The sequence below is a fragment of the Caretta caretta genome, chromosome 3 (genome assembly GCF_965140235.1).
Source record: "Caretta caretta isolate rCarCar2 chromosome 3, rCarCar1.hap1, whole genome shotgun sequence".
Taxonomy (NCBI): Eukaryota; Metazoa; Chordata; order Testudines; family Cheloniidae; genus Caretta; species Caretta caretta.
Genome location: NC_134208.1, coordinates 152,111,015 through 152,135,322, shown reverse-complemented (window position 1 = coordinate 152,135,322; position 24,308 = coordinate 152,111,015). Strand labels below are relative to the sequence as shown.

At 42.5% G+C, this 24,308-nt stretch overlaps 1 protein-coding gene across 1 annotated transcript in view; it reads right to left on the bottom strand.

Moving 5' to 3' along the window:
- The window catches only part of DNAH8 (dynein axonemal heavy chain 8), a 598,059-nt gene that overhangs the window by 56,757 nt on the left and 516,994 nt on the right, over positions 1 to 24,308 (bottom strand). Inside the window, exons 74-79 of the mRNA XM_048843472.2 lie at positions 21,747 to 21,902; positions 18,501 to 18,656; positions 14,215 to 14,397; positions 13,619 to 13,724; positions 3,314 to 3,566; positions 3,018 to 3,208 (exon numbers count right to left, since the gene is read on the bottom strand). Of these exons, the coding sequence (XP_048699429.2) occupies positions 3,018 to 3,208; positions 3,314 to 3,566; positions 13,619 to 13,724; positions 14,215 to 14,397; positions 18,501 to 18,656; positions 21,747 to 21,902 (1,045 nt within the window). The remainder of the gene's footprint in view (positions 1 to 3,017; positions 3,209 to 3,313; positions 3,567 to 13,618; positions 13,725 to 14,214; positions 14,398 to 18,500; positions 18,657 to 21,746; positions 21,903 to 24,308) is intronic.

Genomic DNA, 24,308 nt, shown 5'->3' with positions numbered 1-24,308 from the left:
CTGACACCAGCTGTAAAGACAATTGACTTAGTTTTAAATATTAATTTTGTATAATTAACTTGAAATATTTGTTCATATATAGGACATATTCTTAGATCCATGTCACAATCCTTCAGATCTAGAATTTACCATCAGTTTTCTTAATTTTTTACAAGGGGTACCCTGCACCTTGCTGTTTTGAATATTTATTTTATTACAAAATGATTTATTGCACTAACATTGTTTTAGTGCACAGGAAATTCTTTGAATAATTAAAATTCTTTTATCTATGATGATGCAGTGTAGATTTTGCATTTACTTGTAAGAAGAGAAATATTCCTTTATGAAGAATTTCTCTCAAGACAGTCTTTTTTGTGACTAGTATAGAAGTAAAGATAAAATGGAATCTTATAATGTCAAAAACAATCCTTCACCAGCAGTGGTTACATGTTCAAAGTACAGACATTAACCAACTAATCCATCAGAGTTTACAGGAAAGCCAGGGAAGGAGGAAGAAACTTGCAAAGGTAGAAGAAAGACCATCCTGAAGAGCCTAATCCTGCATGAAGATCAACATAAGGCCCAGATAAGGAGGGTTTATTATTTCCTGGCTATTTGACATGTAACTGAAGGAAAAGTGGTACAACCCAATTGTTACAGACTGGGAGAGGGATCAGGATACAGAATATAATTTCTTACCATGATTTCCTTTTTGTTAGCAGCTTCTTCCTTGATTTTCCATAAATGTGCAATGCTTTTTCTCTGTAGATTTTGAAGGTATTCCAGTGCTGTTGCTCAGGGGCTCCAAAACTACCTCTATCCCCCACTTTAGGCCACGAGAATGGGAAAATTTATGATTACTTATCTGCAAATTTTCCTTTCCTTGAAGGGATACGTCTGTGGCTATAGGGGGCAGAATCAAAGCTGACTGAACAGCTGATGAGGGACTAGACCCCACCTTCTGGAGACCTCCACACCTTAGTTTTGAGATGCTTCCAAAGCTAGCCCCTCTGGACCGTGAAACACAAAATGAATCTCTTGTCCTGCATCAGCACCTTGCAAAAATAAGTTTAACAGATCTCCCTTTTTCAGGAAAGTGCTGGATCTGTGGACTGATCTCTTCGAAAAAGCAAAACTTCTCAGATAAGCAACCACAAATGCTCCCATTCTCTCACAGAGCTAGGTCCACCAAGCCTCAGTGTGAGATTTTGTCAGCAGAGAAATGACCAAATTGTCTGTCAGAGAAAGGATTCCTTTACTCTATCGAATCACCACAGTGTGCAAGACTCACTTGCCAAAGGCTGCAGTGGCTGATGACTATCTATCTTGTAGAACTTGGTAAATGTATGCAGGGATGATCAAGTTGAAGCTTTACAGATTCATCTGTAAGGGGCCTGCCATTTCTCAGTCCATGATATAACCACTGTTCGTACTGAATGAGCTCTGGAGGATTGAGTTCTTTTACTCTATACACCTCAGCAATGCATCAATGTGTCCAGCGAGAGACTGATGATTTAGATGCATTATTACATCTTTGTTTTGGCTGAAATACAACCAGCAAAGCTGCTGTTTTTCTTATGTTCTCTTTTGTTTTCAGATAACACTTTAAGGCCCACCTTACATCCAGTAAATGCCATAGCTGCTTCTTTGGGTGTGAAGGATGCGGACAAAAAGAAGGCAATGAGAACTCTTGTGCTCGATGAAAAATTAAATTTACATTTGGAATAAAGATGGGATCCATTCTCAAAACTACTTTATCTTTGTGAAAATGCAGCAGGATGGAACAACTAACAAAGTGCTCAACTCTGACACTTTTCGTGGTGAAGCGATAGCGATCAAAAAGATAATTTTGATAGTCTAGCAATACAGTGAAACTGATTTTACAGGTTCAAAGGGCACCTGCATTAAGGCATCAAGCGCAATGCTCAAATCCCAAGATGGAACTATATGCAACTTAGGAGGATGCAATAGTTTGTCCTTCTGGTGGGAAATGGAAGATTTTCTGGATACACTCAAAATTGCAAACAGTGCAGAAACATGTACTTTTAAGGTATTAGTCTGCAAACTGAGGTCAAAACCATCTTGTAAAAACATGAGGTACTTTGGCTACATGATGCTGAGTGTCTCTACAACAGGCTTTGAATTTAGACCAGATCCTTGAGTAAGCCCCATTTGTTGATTTTAATCCTACATGCTAACATAGTTTCAATGAGATCAACAGAGTAACCCTTTGGTTCTAGAAACTTTCTCCCAAATCCCAAACTGATAGATTTAACTTGCTTGGATCCTGGTGAAGAACTGGACCCTGGGATAACAAATCTGGCCTTGGATTCAGGAACAATGGTGGCTCCACTGACATATTCACAAAATCAAGAAATGAAGGTGTCCTGGGCCAGTGTGGGACCACCAAGATCACATCAGCTTCCTCCTTTCTGATTTTCTGTATTACCCTGGCAATGAGAGGCACTGGGGAAAAGCATAAAGGAAGCCCTTTGGCGACTAAGCCACAGGGCATCTATGCCTAGGACTCCTGGTCTCTTCAAAAATGGTCTTAAAATTATAGTACCTCTTAGACTTTGCTTGATGCTTGCATGATTACTATGCCACTGTAGAGGAAAGCCTCAATGCTTTGGTAATTTCCTATATGAGAAGAGGGGCAGAGGAGCCAGAGGTAAAATGAGATTGCTACTCCTTGAGGAACAAATAAAAACTATACAAGCTGGTTAGGAAGAGCTGAACTACCATCTTGTTCCAGAGACATAACTTCCGATAGCCTAAAACAGAAGATAGAGCTTAATCTTGGAGTTGCTCACAACAACCAGGGACCACCTCAAATATCACAGGGAACAGGCAAAGCCCAGTTGTGAAGAATCATGGTAGAAGCTGTGCACCTAAGAGCACACTTTGAAATAATGTAAATCAGAAGATAAAAACAAAGTTTACTTTCTACTATTTATAAGTTTAAAAAGCCCAATAACTCACCAAAGGAAATTCAAATTATTATTATTTTAAATACAACACCTTTTTTAATGTTTTACCTTTAATAAGTGCTTGGAACTCTTTGGCTTTGACCTGCCCTCTCTGAAGATCAATTTTTAGTGTCAGAAGAAGGGTAAAAAGAAATTTGTGGTCTTCATAAAGGCCTCTGACAGAATATGTAAATGTTTCAAATGTAAGATACTCAATAATATTTGAGATTCTTTTCTGCGGCAAAGGAGACTTTTCAGATCTAAAGCAGGAAAACAAAATACAAAGCAATAATGTAGTTAATATAAATATTAACTGGAATGGAAAGAGAAAAATTTCAAAGATAGAGAAATTTATATATTCTTACCTGGCCATGGACTGATCAAATAACTTTAGAAACTGAGCCAGTGAAGTCTGGTACATGTTATTGACCATGCTCATTTCTGTGATAAGAAAATAAAGAATGCTTCCTCGAGTAGCAGCAGGTCGATATTCCTCTTGTGCAGTGTTAATCTTCACTTGAGTTTCTGCTGCCACATATAACTTTTCAGATACTTCAGCAGCTGTTTGCTTAGTTATTCGCAGTACACCAATCAAAGATTCATCATCTACTAAAGAACCTAAAAGGGCAAATATGAAATATATTTAGAATAGATTTTAGAATTTTCTATATGTAGAACTCAAAAATGAAAATTACAGAAGTTATTTACTTAAACTGAAATGATTTATTGAGTTTCACAACTTTTAAAAAATGCAGGTAGAGCAAAACAAATACAAACGTCAAAATACCTAGTTTTGTATTTAGTATGTTAGAGAACTGCACTGATGCTGATGCTGAAGATTTGACTGTACTCATGCAAGCTACAACTGTGCAGTGTGTCTGCTTTCACATACATACAGTTTACTACATCTACACACAGCACTTGTTGAAAGAATTTCAGGTTCTCTGGATTGGTTGCACTGAAAAAATCAATGAGACTTAGTCTCCTAAATTAGTTAGGCACTTTTAAAATGTTGCCCCTTATCCTGCAGTCCCTAGAGCAGATAAATTCAGAGTAATATTTAATTAAGGCCTTGTCTACACTGGAAAACTTTTTTGAAAGTTTTTCTCACTATAATTATACAGGTATTACTAAACCAAAAGAGTAGGTCCATGCTGGTTTGTATAAAGTGACTTAAGCTACATCCCTTGTGAGTTATAGCACAAAGTGCTCCTTTTTTCTGAAATATCCACACAGCACTCTGGGTAGATATTCCAGGATGCAGTATTACATAGCAACAGGGACTCCAAGCGTTGCTGTCACGGAGGCGGGGAACCCAGCGCACCAGAGCTCTGCCTGGGATGGAGTCCGATGAAGGGGCAACCAGCGAGCCATAATAAGCAGTACTCAAAAACAGCTCATGAATATATATTTAGGGACTTTCCAAAAAGGTCATGCAGGGCAGACAAAACTGGCCTGAAGCTGGTTATAGCCGGTTTTCCATGTCCTACAGTGACCTGGCGGCCCCGAGAAAGCAGAAGTTCCCTAACTAGGCTGTAACAAAGTCTTCCGCAGTCCCTTACACTCCTCCCCTCGCTTTCTCGAGCAACGTCAGGGACCATGAGGACACGGTGTGGTGGGGAGACCGTGCACAGCAGTGGGAAACTAAACTACGGCCGCAAATACAGCAAAAATACAAGCCAAGGAGGCATATAAGGCCAAGGAGGAGACCTTGGACAAGATGGGCGGCCCAACCCCGTAAAGCGGAGAGCCAGGACCAAAGCCAGGCGTCCCCTTGCTGCTGGCGGATGCCCTCCACCAACTGCCGGAGGTGTTGTAAATCGGCTTCAATGGAAGGCCCTGTGTCCGTTACATTAAAGCAGCACATGCCAGCAAACTCCTGGCACGGATGGCCGTGTTGGAGCAGTAAATAATCAACAGCTAGCCTGTTCTGCAGCATTCCCTGACGTACGTCTCCCAACTCGTGTGAAAGGAGTGCGAGGACTGTAGAGGTCAGGTTGATGGCTTTCGCAACCGTACAAGCAAGGTGTTCCACCACATGATAATTATGCACCCCCAACCCAGGAATGACAACCAATGAAAAAGCAAGAGCCGCAGCCTCGGCCTCGGAAAATAACCTTACATCAGCTTTACACGTGGAATCAAGGGGGATGGCATCTCTCCTGTGGCGGGCAGGGAACTGTGAGGGGTGTGGAAAGATGAGGGGGGCCACTCGGCCAAGAGCACAGGGGCCCCCTGAACTATTGGCTGGGATGTAGGTATAAGCGATCTTGCTACATAAGAGAAACCATCCTGTTGGCAGTTTCATATGCTCATATGCAAATGAAACATTAGTACGTTCATTACAAATCAAATCCATATTCGTATGCTCTGCTGCAACATGCCTGGCATTCACAAAGGACATACAAGAGGAGGCAAAAGTGACATTGGCAAGGCGAAAAGAATACATGGACGCGTCTAAATCATATTGGGCTGGACCCAAGGCATACAAATCCATATAAGTAATAGTCTTATTCATTGTCTTAAGTAAGGAGTAGTGCTGCACAAGGACCGGTGCGGTACAGACGCCAATGAAACAGGTCTCCATCAAGGCTCCCATGGCATATATACGCAGTAGACAAAACGATGTCGCGTTCACAGCACTTTGGGCTAGTACCAACCAGGCTTTCATGGCTGAGGTGGCAGCTACTCCAGCTGTGTTACTCATAACAAGCGCTGCGACAAGCGGGAGAGCTAGACCATGCAGAGATGGTCTTCTCCCTCCGGGAGTATGTACACCCATCCTTCCCCAGTGGTGAAGACGACGGCGGCTTGTGGTTCACGTTGCGGTAACGTCCACCACATGCTAGTTAGCATGTGCCACTCGGTCTCGCTCAGGACGCTGGTTTCCAGACCTATGGGAGGTAAAGGAACAAGTTTACACAGGGCCTCCCCTCGCTCCCAGTGCACTGGTTCTGTTACCACGTTGGCGCACGAGAGGGTGCCTAACCAGCAGTCCGAACTCAACCAATACGGGGGATAGAATCTCATGCCAGAAACCAACGGGTGTAAGGAAAACCAGACATGGTGGCTCACGTTGTAACTGCGCTTGGGCGAGCCAAGGGCTCACCTCTTGTCCAGCCTGCAGGGTATAGGGGTGTGGTGCATATAGGGTTATGAGGCCCGGCGTTGGGTCAATCACACCCGTGCCTGTATCAAATTTACCCGTAGGAGGGTAGGTATGGGAGGGGGAAAAACCAGCCGCTGGAAGGGTGTCTGGCTACCTAGTGAGCGATTGTTCAGTAGCCAGACAGCCTGTTCCAGCACCCCAGACCATCCGTAGAATGTATGGGTGGGGGTAAGGTGACGGATCTGGTCCTTCAAGAGCCCTTTCAGGCGTTCAATAAGGCCACTTGCTGTCGGCGTGTAGGACAGATGGTAGTGCCAATCCACTGCTGCGTCTGCAGCCCAGGTTCGCACTGCCTGGGCCGTGAAGTGGGTTCCTTGGTCACTCTGCAGAGTGCGTGGAGTCCTGTAGCGGGAGCACAATTGCTGCAGCGCAGCTAACGTGGTGGCTGCGGCAGCGGTTGCACTAGGATACACAAATAAAAGGCAAGTATACATATCGACAGCTGTGAAGGCATACTGCTGGCGTCACTCTTGAGGCAAGGGGCCGATATAGTCCACTTGCCAATCCTGACAGGGGCCAGTAACTCGATAAATTTTACCGGCCGGTCCTAGGAGGGCGATGGGCGCCAAGCGGGAGCAGACCGGACAACTGGCATGGACAGTTCGACATGCCGCCAGGGGTAGGGAGACGTCTTGGCGGAGGGCTGTAATTTGCGTTGCTCGGGCTCCTCGGTGGCCTCCCTCCACATGGTACCGTTCCGCTAGCTGCAAGACCTCTCCTCGGGCCATATCGTCAGCCACCGCATTCCAGTGGGCCTCGGAGGTTTTCGCCTTAGTGTGGGTGTCCACATGTCGCACAGCCAGAGGGGCCTGTCGGGTGTAGCGTAGCAGTTGCTGCCAAAGCAGAGCTCCCCATAGGAGCCGGCCTGCGACTTCCCAACCCTTCGCCTCCCATGCAGTTATCCAGGTCTGGAGACCCTTATACAGTACCCAGCTGTCTGTATATAGGTAAATCCATGGTGGGGCGCCCTCAATCGCAAGGGTGGCGGCCCGCAGTTTGGCCCACTGGCTGGAGCCGGCCGTTCCCCAAGCCATCGCATCTATATCTGCATAGGGGGTATAGGCTATGGCCCGCCACTGCCGGGTTCCCTGAGCTGTATAGGAGGCTGATCCGTCCGTAAACCATACATATTCCTGCTCTTGGTGGACACGTGGTCCACCGGGGGGGACCTCCCCGTGGGGAGGAGGGCACGGGGTCTTCCACTGCGGGCAGCTCATCAGTGAGGGAGGGTACATGCTCAAAAGTGACAGCCCCCAATAACAGGGCATGTGGGGTGGAGAGGGAGGGCCAGCCCAGCAGCATGCGCTGTTGCAAGTAATGCTTCTGCTTAAAATGGGTTGTGAGCTGTGCAACCCCTGTCTGCATTTGGGCCGGATCTGCCCATACCCAGTGCCCCAGAGGGATGGGCATGCGCATAATGACCAGTGTGGGGCCTGTTATGCGCTCGGTATCTTGCAACGCCCAGACCACTGCCAGGATCTGCTTTTCCAGGGAGGTGTATCTGGGTTCAGTCCCCCTCAATGTACAGGACCAGAACCCGATAGGTTCCTTTTGCTGGGCCCCTACCTGCTGCCATAACCCCCAAGAAACCACGTCTGCCACCGTGGTGACCTCGAGCTCAAAGGGGACCCCAGGCTGCGGAGCGTGGAGCCGAGCATGAGCGTGCAGGGCCTCCTTACACAAGTCAAAAGGCACTTTGATGGCTCTGCTTCCATTGCCAGGGCGCCGCCTTTCGTACCACGGCCTGCTAGGGCCGCATAAGGAAGGCTAAATGGGAAATGAAGTTACGCCAGAACCCAAGTAGACCAAGGAAGGCTTGCAACTCTTTCTTTGTCTGGGGTGGGGGATAACGCTGCACCGTTTGTTGTACTTTCCAGGGAATTTGCCGCTCTGGCCCCGCCCACATGATACCCAGATAGACTACCGTCTGCGTGGGGCCCTGGATTTTATGCGGGTTCAGAGTCCATCCGCGCGCCTCCAGGCCCGTAACGACTGTGTGCAACGCATCCGCCACCAGTTCGCGGGAGGGGCCGGATACCATCACATCATCAATGTAATGATAACACCGGGTCGCGTCTGGCAGCCCTAGGTGGGCAAGGTCTGCACTCACCAACTGATGGCAAATCGTTGGGGAGTGCTTCCAGCCCTGCGGCAAAACACAGAAGGTGTACTGACGAGCCTGCCACGAGAACACAAACTGTTCCTGACTGTCAGGAGCAATGAAGATGGAGAAAAAGGCATTAGCGAGGTCTATGATGGCATGCCAGGGCAGGGCAGCTACCGTGATACGCTCTATTAAGGTCACCATGTCCGGCATGACAGCCGTCAGCGGAGGGGTGACCTTATTCAACTCGCGATAGTCAACTGTCATACGCCAAGTCCCATCTGGTTTCCACACTGGCCACGGGGAACTATTGTATGGGCTTAAGATGGGCCGGATAATCTTGGCTTCTAACAGCGCACTAATCATCTGGGTAATCTCCTCCTCCCCTCCAGGGAGGCGATACTGTCGTTTTGATACTACAGCTGTGAGGGGAGGCAACACCACGGGCTCCCAATGGGGGGCGCTCTGTAGGATCATCAACACCCGTACCTCCCGGACCCAAGTCACGCTTACATACTGGGGATGTCCAAACGCGAAGAGGCCGTACTGGTTATCCACAGAACAACCCCGCAGGACGTCGATGCCCAGTATGTATTCTCCAATAGCAGCTGCCAGAACCATGGCCTGGAACGGAGGAGCCTTCCCCAGGGTAAGGGTGACAATAACCTCATATGCCGGGGTCTCCGCTCCTCCGAGGCCTTTTATGACAGTGGCTCGGCCCTGGGTCTGCGTGGAGTGCAAGATGGTGACTTCCGCACCCGTATATATCAATGCCAGAACGTGTTGGACTCCGTTCCAGGCAGAGCTCCGGTGCACTGGGTTCCCCGCCTCCATGACAGCAACACTTGGAGTCCCCGTTGCGGGTGTGTCACTTACCTTCATTAAAGCCAATAACTCACTGCTTTGCTGCATGTAGGCCTCGTTCTTTCAGAGCACTCCTGATAGGCCTGCGGCCGAGCACAGAACAGTCACTTTCATGAAAAGTTGCACAGAGCTTACCCCAGAGCTTCAGTGTTGGACCAACAACATGCAAGTTCCCCAAAATATGAAGACGCATGTGGCCATCATCCTACCAGATCTTGCAGTTCATCAACAGAAAGGGGTATTCCTCCACATAAGCCCTAGAAATTTATCACCCTAGCAAGTTCACTAACATTAATGTGCGTAGTCTGGAAAGGTCAATAATGCTGGGATTTGGGGAAATTCACTTATGTTTTATGTAATGAAAAATGGAACTTTTGCTCCCAAACCACTATGGACATTACTGGGGTGGTTCCAGCTGTTGTTCTGGGAGGCCAAGCTTACCCTCTGCTTCTCTGACTTATGAAGCCTTTTATGGGACACTTGTATAAGAGAAAGGAGCTGTTCAACTATACCTGGAGTAGCAGCATAACGACTACAGAGCATGCATTTGGAAGAATAGAAGGAAGGTGGAATCTCATGACAAGGCTGAAGACCCCTGAGAGATACCTGTCTTGTGTTAAAGGTGCTTGTTGTAGTAATATCTACCAGACATGGTGATGTGCAGCCAGTGCCCAGAAGAAAGTTTCTAAATCCACCTCAGTAGATGCTAATGTGACAGATTATTTTAATGTAGCACTTAATACTTACTGGATGAGGTTCTCTCTGCAGTACTGTCAACCTGGCTCGCCAGCTAGGTCTCTAGTGGTGTCTGCAGTTGAGTCTCTGACTGGCTGTAAGGAGCGTTGAAGAGATTGTAGCTGTCCAGGGGAATATCCTCCTGGCTGGGATCCATGGTTGCCTGTGTGGTTTCCAAAGGTGACTGCTTCATTGTGGACCAAACTGTCCAACATTTACCAGCAGTTTGTTGTGGCCTCTTGGGTAAAAATCTGTTCTATTCTATTCTAGTTCTTATATTGCACTTATCATTGTAGTAGCTGAATGCCTTCCACTGGTGCAGTGAGCAATGTGGCATGCACACACACACACACCCACACACAAAAAAAACTATCTATGTATACTAGAGAAGGCAGGGAAAAAGAAATGGCTCCTGAGAAAGTTCTCATCTCCTGAACAGACAAGGTTTAACCTTATCGTAGAAAGTTCCATTGTGTCAGAGAAATGAAGTTGTCAACCAGAATGTTCATCCCAGAGCTTAAGGCAATCTTTTATATAACCTGGGCTCAGGCCATGCAGCACCTTGAAGATAAGACCCAAGACCTTGAATTTGATTCAATATTCTGCGGAAGCATTTCACAGTATATAAGTGTACTAGGAGCATTACAGAGGTATGATTTTGTAATTCTGCCCTAGCTCCTTGTCTTTGATGCGTCCTGGGAATACTCCACCTATATTTGCTCTGCTAAACACCTGTAGCTCTTTGTATTCCAGTGACTATTGGAAAGACTGAACTCGGTCCTTATCTGTCTCCAGAGGTCACAGCAGGATCTCCTAATATAAGCACACACAAGCATGATGGCTATAATGGGCTTTGGGGGTCTGTGAACTTGTCACAAGCTGGATTTGCAAAGAGATGCACTTAGGTGAGTGCTGGTATTTAAAGAGTGGGGACATCCAGTCAAGTGGACCCCAAGCAGTAGAGAGTGCACAGGTAACCTAATAGACCAATCAAAATGAGAAGCAATCACAGAAGCATAGAAATGTAAGGGTGGAATGGACTTCAAGAGCTCCTGTGCTGAGGCAGGATCAACCTGTTCTTAAAAACGTCCAATGAGAGGACTCCACAATCTCCTTTGGTAACCTATTCAGTACTTACCTAACTTTATAGCTACAATATTTTTCTGAGTATCTAATCTAAATCTCCATTGCTGCAGACTAAACCAACTACTTCTTGTCCTACCTTCATTGGACATGGAGCACAATTGATCATTGTCCTCTATAACAGCTCTTAACATATCTGAAGATTGTTATCAGGTCCCTCCTCAGTCTTCTTTTCTCAAAACTAAACATGCCTAGTTTATTTAAACCTTGCCTCATAAGTCAGCTTTTCTAAGCCCTTTATCATTTTGTTGCTCTCCTTTGCACTTTCTCTCTCTCCAATTTGTCCACATCTTTCTTAAAGTGTGATGCCCAGGCTTGGACATAGTATTCCTGCTGAGGTTTTACCAGTACTGAGTACAGTAGAACAATTATCTCCCACATCTTACAAACATTCCTGTTAATACATTCTAGAATGATATCAGCCTTTTCCACAACTGCATCACATTGTTGGTTCATATTTAATTTGTGATTCAATATAACTCACAACTCCTGTTCAGTATTACTTCTGCCCCGCCAGTTATTCCAGTTATATGTATTTATGCATTTGACTTTTTTCTTCCTAGGTGTAGTACTTTGTACTAGTCTTTACTGAATTTCATCTGATTGATTTCAGACCAATTCTCCAATTTATCAAGGTCCTTTTGAATTCTAATCCTGTCTTCTAAAGATCTTGCAACCCACCCACCTTGATGTCATCTGCCAATTTTATAAGTATAGTCTCCACTGTTATCCAAGCCACCAATGAAAGTATTGTAGGGACAGACCCTACATATGTCTTCCCAGTTTGATAGTGAATCACTGATAACTATTCTCAGAGTAGGTTCTTCAAGAAGTTGTGCACCCATCTTACAGTAATTTCATTTAGACCATATTTTCCTATTTTGTTTATGACAATGTAATGTGAGATTGTGTCAAAAGCCTTACCAAAAATCAAAATATATTATGTCTACTGCTCTCCTTCTATTCATTAGGCAGTAACTCTATCAAAGCAAGTTATGTTGGCTTGACCTGATTTGTTCTTGGCAAACCCATTTTGGACATAAGTTACCACTCTATCCTCTTGATGCTTACGAACTGATTCTTCAATAATTTGTTCCAGGATCTTTCCAAGTATTGAAGTTAGGCTGACTGGTCTGTAATTCCCCAGGTCCTCAAAGCAGTGTGGAAGGGCAGTAGAAGGACTACCTGCAGTCCCACAGCTGTTAGGAAATGGTGATGTACCTATATGAAGTTTTCAGTACTATGTCTCATTTAGAACTAGAATCAACTTGCTTCCATGAAGATTAATTATAGTGGGATAAGACACAAGATAATGCAAAATATCATTTGTGTTTGGATGCAAGGCAATTTATGCAAAAAATAATATGAAGATATACTTAAAAATAGTTAAAAAATCCTTTCCCCTATAGACAAGGGCTCAATGTCCTTTTCTCTTTGTTCTCTTTTTCAGATATCAGGAGAGTGGGACATGCTGCTGGCAACTCCCAGGAGAGTCAATCCACTAAGATACATGTGCATAGCGAGTCTAAAAAATGATTTTGGCTTTTATATCCAACCAGGACAGGTATTTTAAAGAAATTTTAAAAAGCTGCTCCATAATCCTGTGTTTTTATTGCACAATGGACTGGTATAAATGTGCCTAGTTGCACTAACTCCAGAGCTACACCAGTTTCAGCAGCTGAGTACCTAGCTGAAGTAGTTTTGTCTCTCTTCCTGCTATAACTGCACTGTAGGTGTTAAACCCCCACTTCTCCAGCAATGTAAAGGGACCTTAAAAGGCATGCAAGTGATTATACCCCATTTAAGATGCCTTTAGATTACGAGAGCAATATAAAGTGACTTCTTCGTTCAATAGAGGCAGTGACATACTAGCTAAACAGTTTTTTCCTTTATGGAAGAGCTATATTCCCTCAAAAGAGACACCTATAATAAGCACCACACACACTCCTGATGTTCCTACCAAGTCACCACTAAGACTTAATTGTATTCTTCATCTACATACAATACTGAAGCACAACAGATAAGGAGTCAGGGTTCTGATATGGTGATCCTCATTTAGCTGTAACACTCCTTCAGACTTAAAGAGAACAGGTCCCGCAATAGGATAAAAAGGGAAACTAGTCCCCATGGATGGTACACAGAGCCAAAAGAGTTTCCACAGCCTCATTAATTTATTTGGGTGACGAGGATCTCCCTGGAGTGGAGATACAGATGTTCCAGGGCCTCTGGGGCAGGATTCAACACCGAAACTACTCCACAGCATCAACACCAGCTTCAATGGCAGATCTTTGGATTTCTCCTTCTCTGACCTCCCTCATATTCCCTTTCACCAAACCATACCTCTATGAAACTTTACTCTGTGCAAGATGGTAAAGATCCCCTGTGTGACTTCACCAGATCCGGCTTCTCCCCAGTGGAACTATACCAGTTCATGCCCATACATATATAGACAAGCATGTCTAGAGGGTTCATATCAAATGCTAGACTAGTCACCTTCTTCCACTTTCCTTAGATGAGCTTTTGATAAAAGGTAAGTCTGGTTTAATATACTCCTTCTTGCTTTGTTTATGGTTCACATAAAGGCCCTTCCATATTGACATTGATTAGTTTTACTTTCCCCACAAAAATCCCTGTTTTTATTCATTAATATATAACCTTTAGTTGCGCTTAGTTTATAGAGAAGATTGTCTTCCAATTCTTTCATCTTCCGCTTATTAAAAGTTACATCTTCCATGAGTTTAATTCGCTCTCCCTCCAACTCCTAGTGTCAGAAATCAAGAAAATGATACAACTGTTTATTAACTATACCACTGCATCATATTTAAAAAGCACTTGTCCATACTGCAGCATACTAGAGCTTATATTTTATTTCAGTTATTTTATATTTTCCCCATTTAAATAAATGTTATTTCTATAACGTTTTTTATTTCTTTGTTTGAGTAGCATGCTTTTCCTGTGTTTATCCAGCTTCAATTATCTTAATAAATGCCAAATTGCAGTATACAATTTCTAATGCTGATACTAGCACATTGACAGGCCTCTTTTCCACAAGTTCTCACTCTTAAGAGAAAATTCACAACTGTGTATTTCTGTTTAGAAGTTTCCTTTCTGAAACTTACTAAAACATTAAAAAAGATTGATAGTTTGCCCTTCTCTACTTGCATTTTTCATCCCATATATTAAAGTTAGCTAAACAAGTACCACTATTGCACAATTAGTATTGCAGTTCTTTGTTCATCTTGCTAGCTTACCTGTTTCTCAGTAAGAATTACTCTTTTCAGTAATTGATTCTCAAGTCCCTTCATTGTAACAGTGAAATCAATAACTGATGTTTTAGCATTGATCTCAGGTGTGAAAGCAGGATTGGGTAGTTTTGTAGTAATATACAGTTTAAATGTAGTCATCACCTCTACCTCCTTATCACCAACTTTCACCTGAAGAAAAAGTTCACAAGTGTCAAGTGACAGCAGATGAATTTGATTTTAACCAGTCAAGCTAATTGACTGACTGTGTACAAACCATGGAAACATTTACATCATTGAAATAACAAAGATTGCAATTAGTATATTTTAGAGTAGTAGCCATGTTAGTCTACATCAGCAAAAACAACAAGGACTACTTGTGGCACCTTAGAGACTAACAAATGTATTTAGGCATAAGCTTTCGTGGGGTAAAACCCACTTCATCAGATGCATGGAGCGGAACATACAGTAGGAAGATATATATACACAGTACGTGAAAAGATGGGAGTTGCCTTACCAGTGGGTGGTCAGTTCTAATGAGACAATTCAATTAAAGTGGGCTATTATCAACAGGAGGAAAATCACTTTTGGAGTGCTAAAAAGGGTGGCCCATTTCAAACAGTTGACAAGAAGGTGTGAGTAACAGTAGGGGAAAATTAGTCTGGGGAAATTAGTTTTTAGTTTTTGTAGTGACCCTTGCACTCCCAGTCTTTATTCAGGCCTAATTTGATGGTGTCCAGTTTGCAAATTAATTCCAGTTCTGCAGTTTCTCATTGGAGTCTGTTTTTGAAGGGGTTTTTTTTTTTTTTTGAAGAATTGCCACTTTTAAGTCTGTTGTTGAGTGTCCAGGGAGGTTGAAGTGTTCTCCCACTGGTTTTTGAATGTTATAATTCTTGATGACTGATTTGTGTCCATTTATTCTTTTGCATAGAGACTGTCAGGTTTGGCCAATGTACATGGCAGAGGGGCATTGCTGGCACATGATGGCATATATCACATTGGTAGATGTGCAGGTGAATGAGCCTCTAATAGTGTGGCTGACGTGGTTAGGTCCTATGATGGTGTCCCTTGAATAGATATGTGGACACAGTTGGCAGCGGGGCTTGTTGTAGGGATAGGTTCCTGGGTTAGTGTTTTTGTTGTGTGGTAGTTGCTGGTGAGTATTTGCTTCAGGTTGGGGGGCTGTCTGTAAGTGAGGACTGGCCTGTCACCCAAGGTCCGTGAGAGTGAGGGATCGTCCTTCAGGATAGGTCATAGATCCTTGATGATGCGCTAGAGAGGTTTTAGTTGGGGGCTGAAGGTGATGGCTAGTGGCGTTCTGTTATTTTCTTTGTTGGGCCTGTCCTGTAATAGGTGACTTCTGGGTACCCTTCTGGTTCTGTCAATCTGTTTCTTCACTTCACCAGGTGGGTACTGTAGTTTTAAGAACGCTTGATAGAGATCCTGTAGGTGTTTGTCTCTGTCTGAGGGATCGGAGCAAATGCGGTTGTATCTTAGAGCTTGGCTATAGACAACGGATCATGTGATGTGTTCTGGATGAAAGCTGGAGGCATGTATAGAGGTCAGTAGGTTTCTGGTGTAGGATGGTGTTTATGTGACCATAGCTTATTTGCACTGTAATGTCCAGGAAGTGGATCTCTTGTGTGGACTGGTCCAGGCTGAGGTTGATGGTGGGGTAGAAACTGTTGAAATCCTGGTGGAATTCCTCAAGGGCTTCTTTCCCATGGGTCCAGATGATGAAGATGTCATCAATGTAGCGCAAGTAGAGTATGGGCATTAGGGGACGAGAGCTGAGGAAGCGTTGTTCTAAGTCAGCCATAAAAATGTTGGCATAGTGTGGGGCTATGCGGGTACCCATAGCAGTGCTGCTGATTTGAAGGTATATATGGTCTCCAAATGTGACATAGTTGTGGGTGAGGACAAAGTCAAAGTTCAGCCACCAGGTTTGCTGTGACATTATCGGGGACACTGTTCCTGACGGCTTGTAGTTAGTATATTTGTTTCACAGGTCAAGTTATGAAAAAAAAATCAAGCTCCATAAGTAAAGCTCAAGAAACAAAAAGTGATTAGCAGTTATGATATATTATAAAAGTAGTATTAATCTCAAGATAAATGCAGGGACTACTTCCAGTATGGGGCTTCAGTGACTCCAAGGGCATTATCATTATAATCTTGAACGCAAACATAACTAATCACAGCTCAAGACTCATTTCCTAAGAAAATGCTGATCTTTACAGAAATCATTTTTCTTTCACAAATGGAGCATAGGAAGAAATTAATGAATTAAGTGAGGTAGAATAAATAAATAGTTTTGTCTTATCCTTATCACAACAAGATGAATTTAAAGTACCTCTGCAAAAATAAATATCTTATTCAATCACTTTTATAAAGTACTGCATACATCAGTTACATATCCACACAGTTGTTTTAAACCCACAAATCATTTCCAAAATTCCCTAAAAACTGCGTGTGTACACAAGTGCAAGGAAGTTTAAGCAGTGGGTATGAGCTCCCTTGTCATGCACACATAGGCTTACCTGGGCTACTTCAAAAACACTAACCCTGGGGAGAGTGGGTTAGTGAGGCAGTATCTCCACCTCACCGCTATTGCCTACCCTGCTCTGGCAACTCAATCAAAATAGCAGCAAAGAATGTTTAAACAGTTTTATAGGAGACAATTCTCATTACCACCAATAATTTGGACTACAGCCTCTGTCAAGTAGTCTTTAGCTTCCAACGTAATTATACATACTTACATTGAAAATTAATAAAGATAAAAATACCCCAAAGACAAATTATTGTTTTGGTCATTTAAGATTAAACAGGATACAATTATTTTAGTTGGGGATTCTTCCGTTTTTTCTCCTTTTATAGTTTATAAAGGTAATTTTCTTGGTCTAGAGAAAGTCGCAGTGGTGGGGAGAACTGCAGAGGAAAAATGGTAGCCATAATGTATGCTAGAACAAAGTAGATGGACACTTCCCTCATTTCCGTTAGGAAATCAAAATGGTCTCTCTGTGCTGTTATATAACTAAATTAAGGGGAAAAGAACTGCACGAGTCATTTGAGCACAAGAATAAAAAGACACAAGAGGAGGACAGATATTTCTTATTACTAGTAAAGCACACTCCAAAAAGTTAAAGGTCATGCATTGTTATGATCACCCCACTGATGAAGATAGTTAGATGTCATTTCTTCTGAAGCCTGTTGTCATAAATATAGAGGAAAGAGTGGCATAAAATCCCTCCTTGGCAGCTGTACTGAAGGACCAATGAGGAAACAAGATACTTTCAAATCTGGGGGAGGGAAGGATTTGTTTGTTGTTCTCTTTGTTTGTTCCCTCTCTGGACAGGGAGAAGCCAGGCAGGTACAACATTTCCTGAAAATATACCTGGAATATTCCATCTAAAATTACAGAAATTGTAAGTAGGGCAAGGAAATGAGTTAGGTTATCTTTTGTTTTAGCTGTGAATTTTCCTATGCTACAGAGGTAGTTTTATTCCTGTTTTTGTAACTGTGAAGCTGAGCCAGAGGGGAATCCTCTGAGTTTTAAATCTTTTTATTTACTCTGTAAAGTTACCTTCCATCCTGATTTTGCAGGTGTGATCCTTTTATTTTTTTCCTTATAAATAAAGTTCTTCTTTTAAGAGCCTGATTGGTTTCAGTGTCCTGAAGACAAAGGGTCTGGTCTGTGCCCCCGTTGCAAAGGCAATTGGTTGGTATATTGTTCTCAAGTCTCCCCAGGAAAGGGCGTGAAGAGGCTTGGGGGGATATTTTGGGAGGGATAGGGATTCCAAGTGACCCTTTCCTGAATTTTTGTGTAAATTATTTGGTGGTGGCAGCAATACCATCCAAGGACAAGGAAAGGAATTTGTGCCTTGGGGAAGTTTTAACCTAAGCTGGTAGAATATAAGTTTAGGGGGTCTTTCATGTGGGTCCCAGAGTTCAGAGTGGGGAGGAACCCTGACACCTGTTAATTCTATTCTTAGTGGAGGCTAGTTGGGCATCACTTAAAAATCAATAGAAAGCACACCCACCATTCAATAGGATTAATGCAACTCACTGCTGACTTGGAAGCCTCAGGAGTGACCTCTAATTAAACTCAGATTCCTCATACAACATCATGTTACTTTGCTACTAGATCAACATGTCATCTCAAACATCACATTTTATTATTTAAGTTTGCTGTTTTTAATGAATTTTTATTACCCCATAGAAAATAAAATATGTTCCATTTAGTACAGCTTTAGAAAGCTAAATAAAGACTATTATAATTCTTCTGTTAGGTAACTAACCTTGAAAGAGGTTCCTGATTTAATGAAATTCTTTTCTAATATATTATCCAGTGCTGGATCCAACTCTTCACTTATATCCTCAATCACTAGTGATCTTCCCAATGAAAGGCTGTCCTCTAAGTGCGTGCGGAAATACTTGTGGTTCAAAGTTGTCACCTTTGAAAGGAAACAGTTCATTATTATAAATACAGAATTATGTGTTCAAAGTTCTTTTCGAAAACCACAGGATTTACTAGCAAAATTGCTTTGCTTGCTTTTGCATTTAAAAGACAGCAACATGTTCATTTGGCTTAGTGTAGCAATCAGTCTTGTGGTAAAAAATATTTTGTCATGTATACAGTGAAATGTATTAATACAACTTTGAATTAATGAAGATGATTCAAGAGATTGGTTGTAATGGGATATGGAGCTTTTCACTACTAGGTTTCAGAGTAACAGCAGTGTTAGTCTGTATTCGCAAAAAAAAAAAAAAAGGAGTACTTGTGGCACCTTAGAGACTAACCAATTTATTTGAGCATAAGCTTTCGTGAGCTACAGCTCACTTCATCGGATGCATGCTGTGGAAAGTACAGAAGATCTTTTTATACACACAAACCATGAAAAAATGGGTGTTTACCACTACAGAAGGTTTTTTCTCCCCCCACCCCACTCTCCTACTGGTAATAGCTTATCTAAAGTGATCACTCTCCTTACAATGTGTATGATAATCAAGGTGGGCCATTTCCAGCACAAATCCAGGGTTTAACAAGAACGTCTGAGGGGGGAGGGTAGGAAAAAACAAGGGGAAATAGGTTACCTTGTATAATGACTTAGCCACTCCCAGTCTCTATTCAAGCCTAAGTTAACAGTATCCAATTTGCAAATGAATTCCAATTCAACAGTCTCTCGCTGGTGTCTGGTTTTGAAGTTTTTCTGTTGTAATATCGCAACATAGTTATTCAGGGGACACCATCACAGGGCCTAATAACGTCAGCCACACTATCAGAGGCTCGTTCACCTGCACATCCACCACTGTGATATATGCCATCATGTGCCAGCAATGCCCCTTTGCCATGTACATTGGTCAAACTGGACAGTCTCTACGTAAAAGAATAAATGGACACAAATCAGATGTCAAGAATTATAACATTCATAAACCAGTCAGAGAACACTTCAATCTCTCTGGTCACGCGATTACAGACATGAAAGTTGCGATATTACAACAGAAAAACTTCAAAACCAGACACCAGCGAGAGGCTGTTGAATTGGAATTCATTTGCAAATTGGATACAATTAACTTAGGCTTGAATAGAGACTGGGAGTGGCTAAGTCATTATGCAAGGTAACCTATTTCCCCTTGTTTTTTCCTACCCCACTCCACCCCCCAACGTTCTTGTTAAACCCTGGATTTGTGCTGGAAATGGCTCACCTTGATTATCATACACATTGTAAGGAGAGTGATCACTTTAGATACGCTATTACCAGCAGGAGAATGGGGTGGGGGGAGAGAAAACCTTTTGTAGTGGTAAACACCCATTTTTTCATGCTTTGTGTGTATAAAAAGATCTTCTGTACTTTCCACAGCATGCATCCGATGAAGTGAGCTGTAGCTCACGAAAGCTTAGCTCAAATAAATTGGTTAGTCTCTAAGGTGCCACAAGTACTCCTTTTCTTTTCACTACTAGGTCACCAATATAAGTCTGATGCAGATAATTAAAGAATTAAGTTGTTACCATGTTTCACCCAACCATTTGTTTGTTTTCAACTCTGCTACAACGTCACTATTCTGTGCCCCCTTACTAGGTTCTCTGCTTTAGCCCCCAAGTGTGGCAACAATAAGGAAACTCAATAAACTGTAAGAGTTGGCAATACTAGCTTAAGCCTTTTAAAAACACAGACTTCCCTACCCAAGCTACTTCAGCTTACTTTGCTTAGCTATTGTTTCATATTAAGCTTTGATATCATTGTGATCAACATTACTTTTCATGTTTTTTGATAAACTGACATCTTAGCTTGAGGACTTACATTTTAATAACTTTGGGCTACCTAGGTCCTTGGCCTGTGTGCCTGGTCCTCATCACCTTGACCTCAACTTACTCCAACCACATCAGCTCTAATTATGAGTTCCTTCTCTGGCTCCAAATCTCTTTCTGCATCAGTTTTAAACATTTTGTCTACACTTTCAAGGCTCTGCACAATTCTACCTCTGCCCATATCTCTTCAAAGGCTGCCTACCTTGCTTCTGTTCAGACTCTATCCTCTGCCAGTACTGCTTCTCTCACACTCCTTTGTTACCCCTTTCACCATGCTGCCCCCTCAACATAGAATTACCTCTCTGATCTTGTATACCATACTAACTCCTTATTAAAAAAACCCAAAAGGTTATTTATTTAAAAAAAGGAATCAACATGGTGTTGGTAGTGTGCTTTCCCAGTAATCCTATAAGTTAATCTGTGTATCCTTTCTCTCTCCCCTTTTCTGTTATTAGTTTTTTCCCCCATTACTCTGTCTATATTTGTCTGCATAATGTCTAGCATAGTACTATTTAAATAAAATCAACAAACTAAAAATCATGCACTTCTTTCTCTTTTGATTGCTCTCAGCTTGTTCAAGTGTCTTTGTTTTCCTTTCAGAGATATTCTGAAAAGAGTAAAGAGACCAAAAATATGTCCAGATAGGTATATTTGAAAGAAGGAAGCTTACCCATCATTGTTCTGTAAAGATGTGCATCCTTATAGACTACTACTCTCCCTCCCTCCTACCCAGACAGCTAAGACTTCTGTGATTTGCTCTTTTTACTTTCTCTTTAATTTCCGGATTCTTCTGCAATTATTTCCAACTCCTGTTTTAAAATGAACCAGCTTAACTAAATACTTACTGTAAGCAGCCTGGACACATCAGCAGGAGCAGCATGTACCAGAACTTTGAGCACAGGGAGCACCCACTGGGGCTTTGTGAAATAAAGGGTGGGAATCTACCAGAATAGATATTTTTGTGGGCAACTAATCTTTTTCCTAGTAAACAGGGAGATATTCAGTCTGTATATTTAGAAGCTTAGTTATTTTATCCTGCATTGACTGTTTTAGTATTTATTCAATATTCTATATTGTAGTTCTCAGAAGCCCCATCAGAAATTGACTGTTCTATGTTATGTACATACGAACATATGTGGAGATACACATCCTGCCCCAAAGAGCTTACAGTCTAAGATGACAAGGGTAGAGGGAGAATGATACAATTATATTTATTTAAAACTTTATTACTTACTTGTAATTCGTTACCCTTTTCTTTCTGTTTAATCCAGGTTTTTCCTTGAGTTTGTGGGTCTATCAAAAGTGGGTATCTGGTTGCCTTAGTAACAATTATACCATTCTGAATTGAGAGTTCATCTCCTGGCAGCCCTTGCAGATTCCATTCACTAATCTGGGTAAAGGAAAATCATCAACATAACGTAATTAATTCTGAAACTTTGGGCCAAATGTACAAATATGGGGATAATGGGTTAGCCTAGAGATATCGTATAGTGCTGACAAAAATATTTCAATGTGCAAACCAGCATCAGCTGGTTGGGAAACTTTGCACTTTAACTACCATTTTTCACATTTTATTATGCTCTTTAAATGTAAAAAAATTGGGTTTTCAAGGCACAATGGACATGAGGACATTTTCACAGGGAATCCTTTGCATCCATTCTTTGAGGATCTCACGTGATATTGCTTTATCTGTGGCCAACAGTAATGGACATGGGTCACTTTGAAGCCCAACAGTAATGGATTCCCAACATGGGCAGAGACAATCACACTACTATAAACAATAATTTCTCCTCCACCCTAAGGACTGGGCTCTTACACAGTTTTTCTCCCCAAACACCTTTTTAGCTAATTTTTAAACTGTATTTTTCTGCAACAAGATTACAAACCGAATTAAGTGAAAATAATTTATAATTAGAAAAATATTATACAAATTTGACTTGCACAAACTGACTACAACTATGCAACCTCTTTCTTATGAAATTATGTTGCAACTGTAATGAAAATTCTAGTACAATAGAACCTCAGAGTTACGAACACCAAAGTTATGAACTGACCAGTCAACTGCACACCTCATTTGGAACCAGAAATACACAATCAAGCAGCAGCAGAGACAAAACAAACAAACAAAAAAACCAAATACAGTAAACTACGGTGTTAAATGTAAACTAATAAAAAATAAAGGGAAAACACAGGGCTGGATTTACACCTTACAAGCCCCTAGGCACAGCATCTTCAGTGTTCCCGCTGCCTACAGCTGACCTTCATGTTTTCTTTAAAAAATGAAACTTTTAACCCACTTTTTACTTTTAGGCACCCCTAGAACGCCAGCACCCTAGGCATGTGCCTACTGTGCCTAATTGGAAATCTGGCCCTGGGAAAGCAGAAATTTTCTTTGCATAGTAAAGTTTAAAAGCAGTATTAAGTCAATGTTTAGTTGCAAACTTTTGAAAGAATGACCATAACATTTTGTTCATAGTTACGAACATTTCAGAGTTATGAACAACCTCCATTCTCGAGGTGTTTGTAACTCTGAGGTTCCACTGTAAATAAAAAATGACAGGGTGTTGACTTTCATTACTTGACATTTCAGCACAATATACTTATTTTTTGTACTATTTGGTCACAGACATGTTATCACCAGTATTAAATATAGATTTGGGATCAGAAATCCACACCCAGACAATGTGGTCATGACCAAAAGTTACCAATAAAACAATACTGTAAGTACAATGATACTGTGAAACATTCACATCAGGATGATATGGGACTGTGGCAAAGTTGATACTCCAACATATCCACTGCTGGTTAGCTGTGGCATTGCAACAACTTTTGCTTCAGTTTTTCCTCACTGTCCTTAAGCCTATTCCAGCCACAGAAGTGTTGTAGCCCTCTGGTTAGAACACTTTATAGAGTCCTGCCTCTTTTAGGGCCTCAACGTCCTTTCCCAGAGTACTAAAAAATGTACAAAAAACAAGCCTTCAGCCAAGCGAGCACCATCTCATCAGGCATGAATCTGCTGAGGTAGACTGTCCTTCTGTGCTTTAACCCTGCCCAAAATCCAGGGGCTGGCTCACTCTTCTCCTTACTCATGGGTTCAGGAGACCCCAATTAGGCTTCTCCAGCTGTGAGCTGGAGGCTTCCCTGGTGTTCTCCCCTTTCTCCTTCTCAACCTTCCTTCAGGCTGCTTCTCAGAGAAAGAAGGAACTGCCCACCCTCTCTTTTCTGGGTTTCCTCCTCCCAACTGGGCTCACCCAGCTCTTGATGGAAACAAGCTCTGATCTCCCCCAGCTGGGCTTTATTTCTAATTAGTCCTGGCCCACCTTCCAAATGTGAGAAGGCAGGCTAATTGGTCTCTCAGGCTGTCATCATTCCAGGCTGCCCTGGCATGCCCATTTGCAGGCAGGCATATGTTGCAGATCAGCCCTTACTTGATTTTTCTTTCACCCACGGTACCAACAAGTCTAAACGGAATGTTAGACTCTAAAGAGCACATTCTTGTGGAGCATCTCATTTATTAACAGAAAAGCCAATGCAGCCCACAAACAAAACTTTCACCCCAACATTTCACCTGGGTGACTGGGTCATTATTAATTCATCTGTCCCCCAAATGAGTCAAGTGTTTGTCTCTACACAGGCTCCTTCCCAGGGGTTTTCTCCATTCCAGTCTTTGCCCCTGGTGTTAGGCTTCTTGCCTCTTCTGGAATAAGAGCCTTCTCTGGATTCAGGGGATGTCCATCCACTTCTCCAGGAACAGCAGGTGATCCTTAGCAGGCTGGGTTTCTGGCCAGTGTCTAGA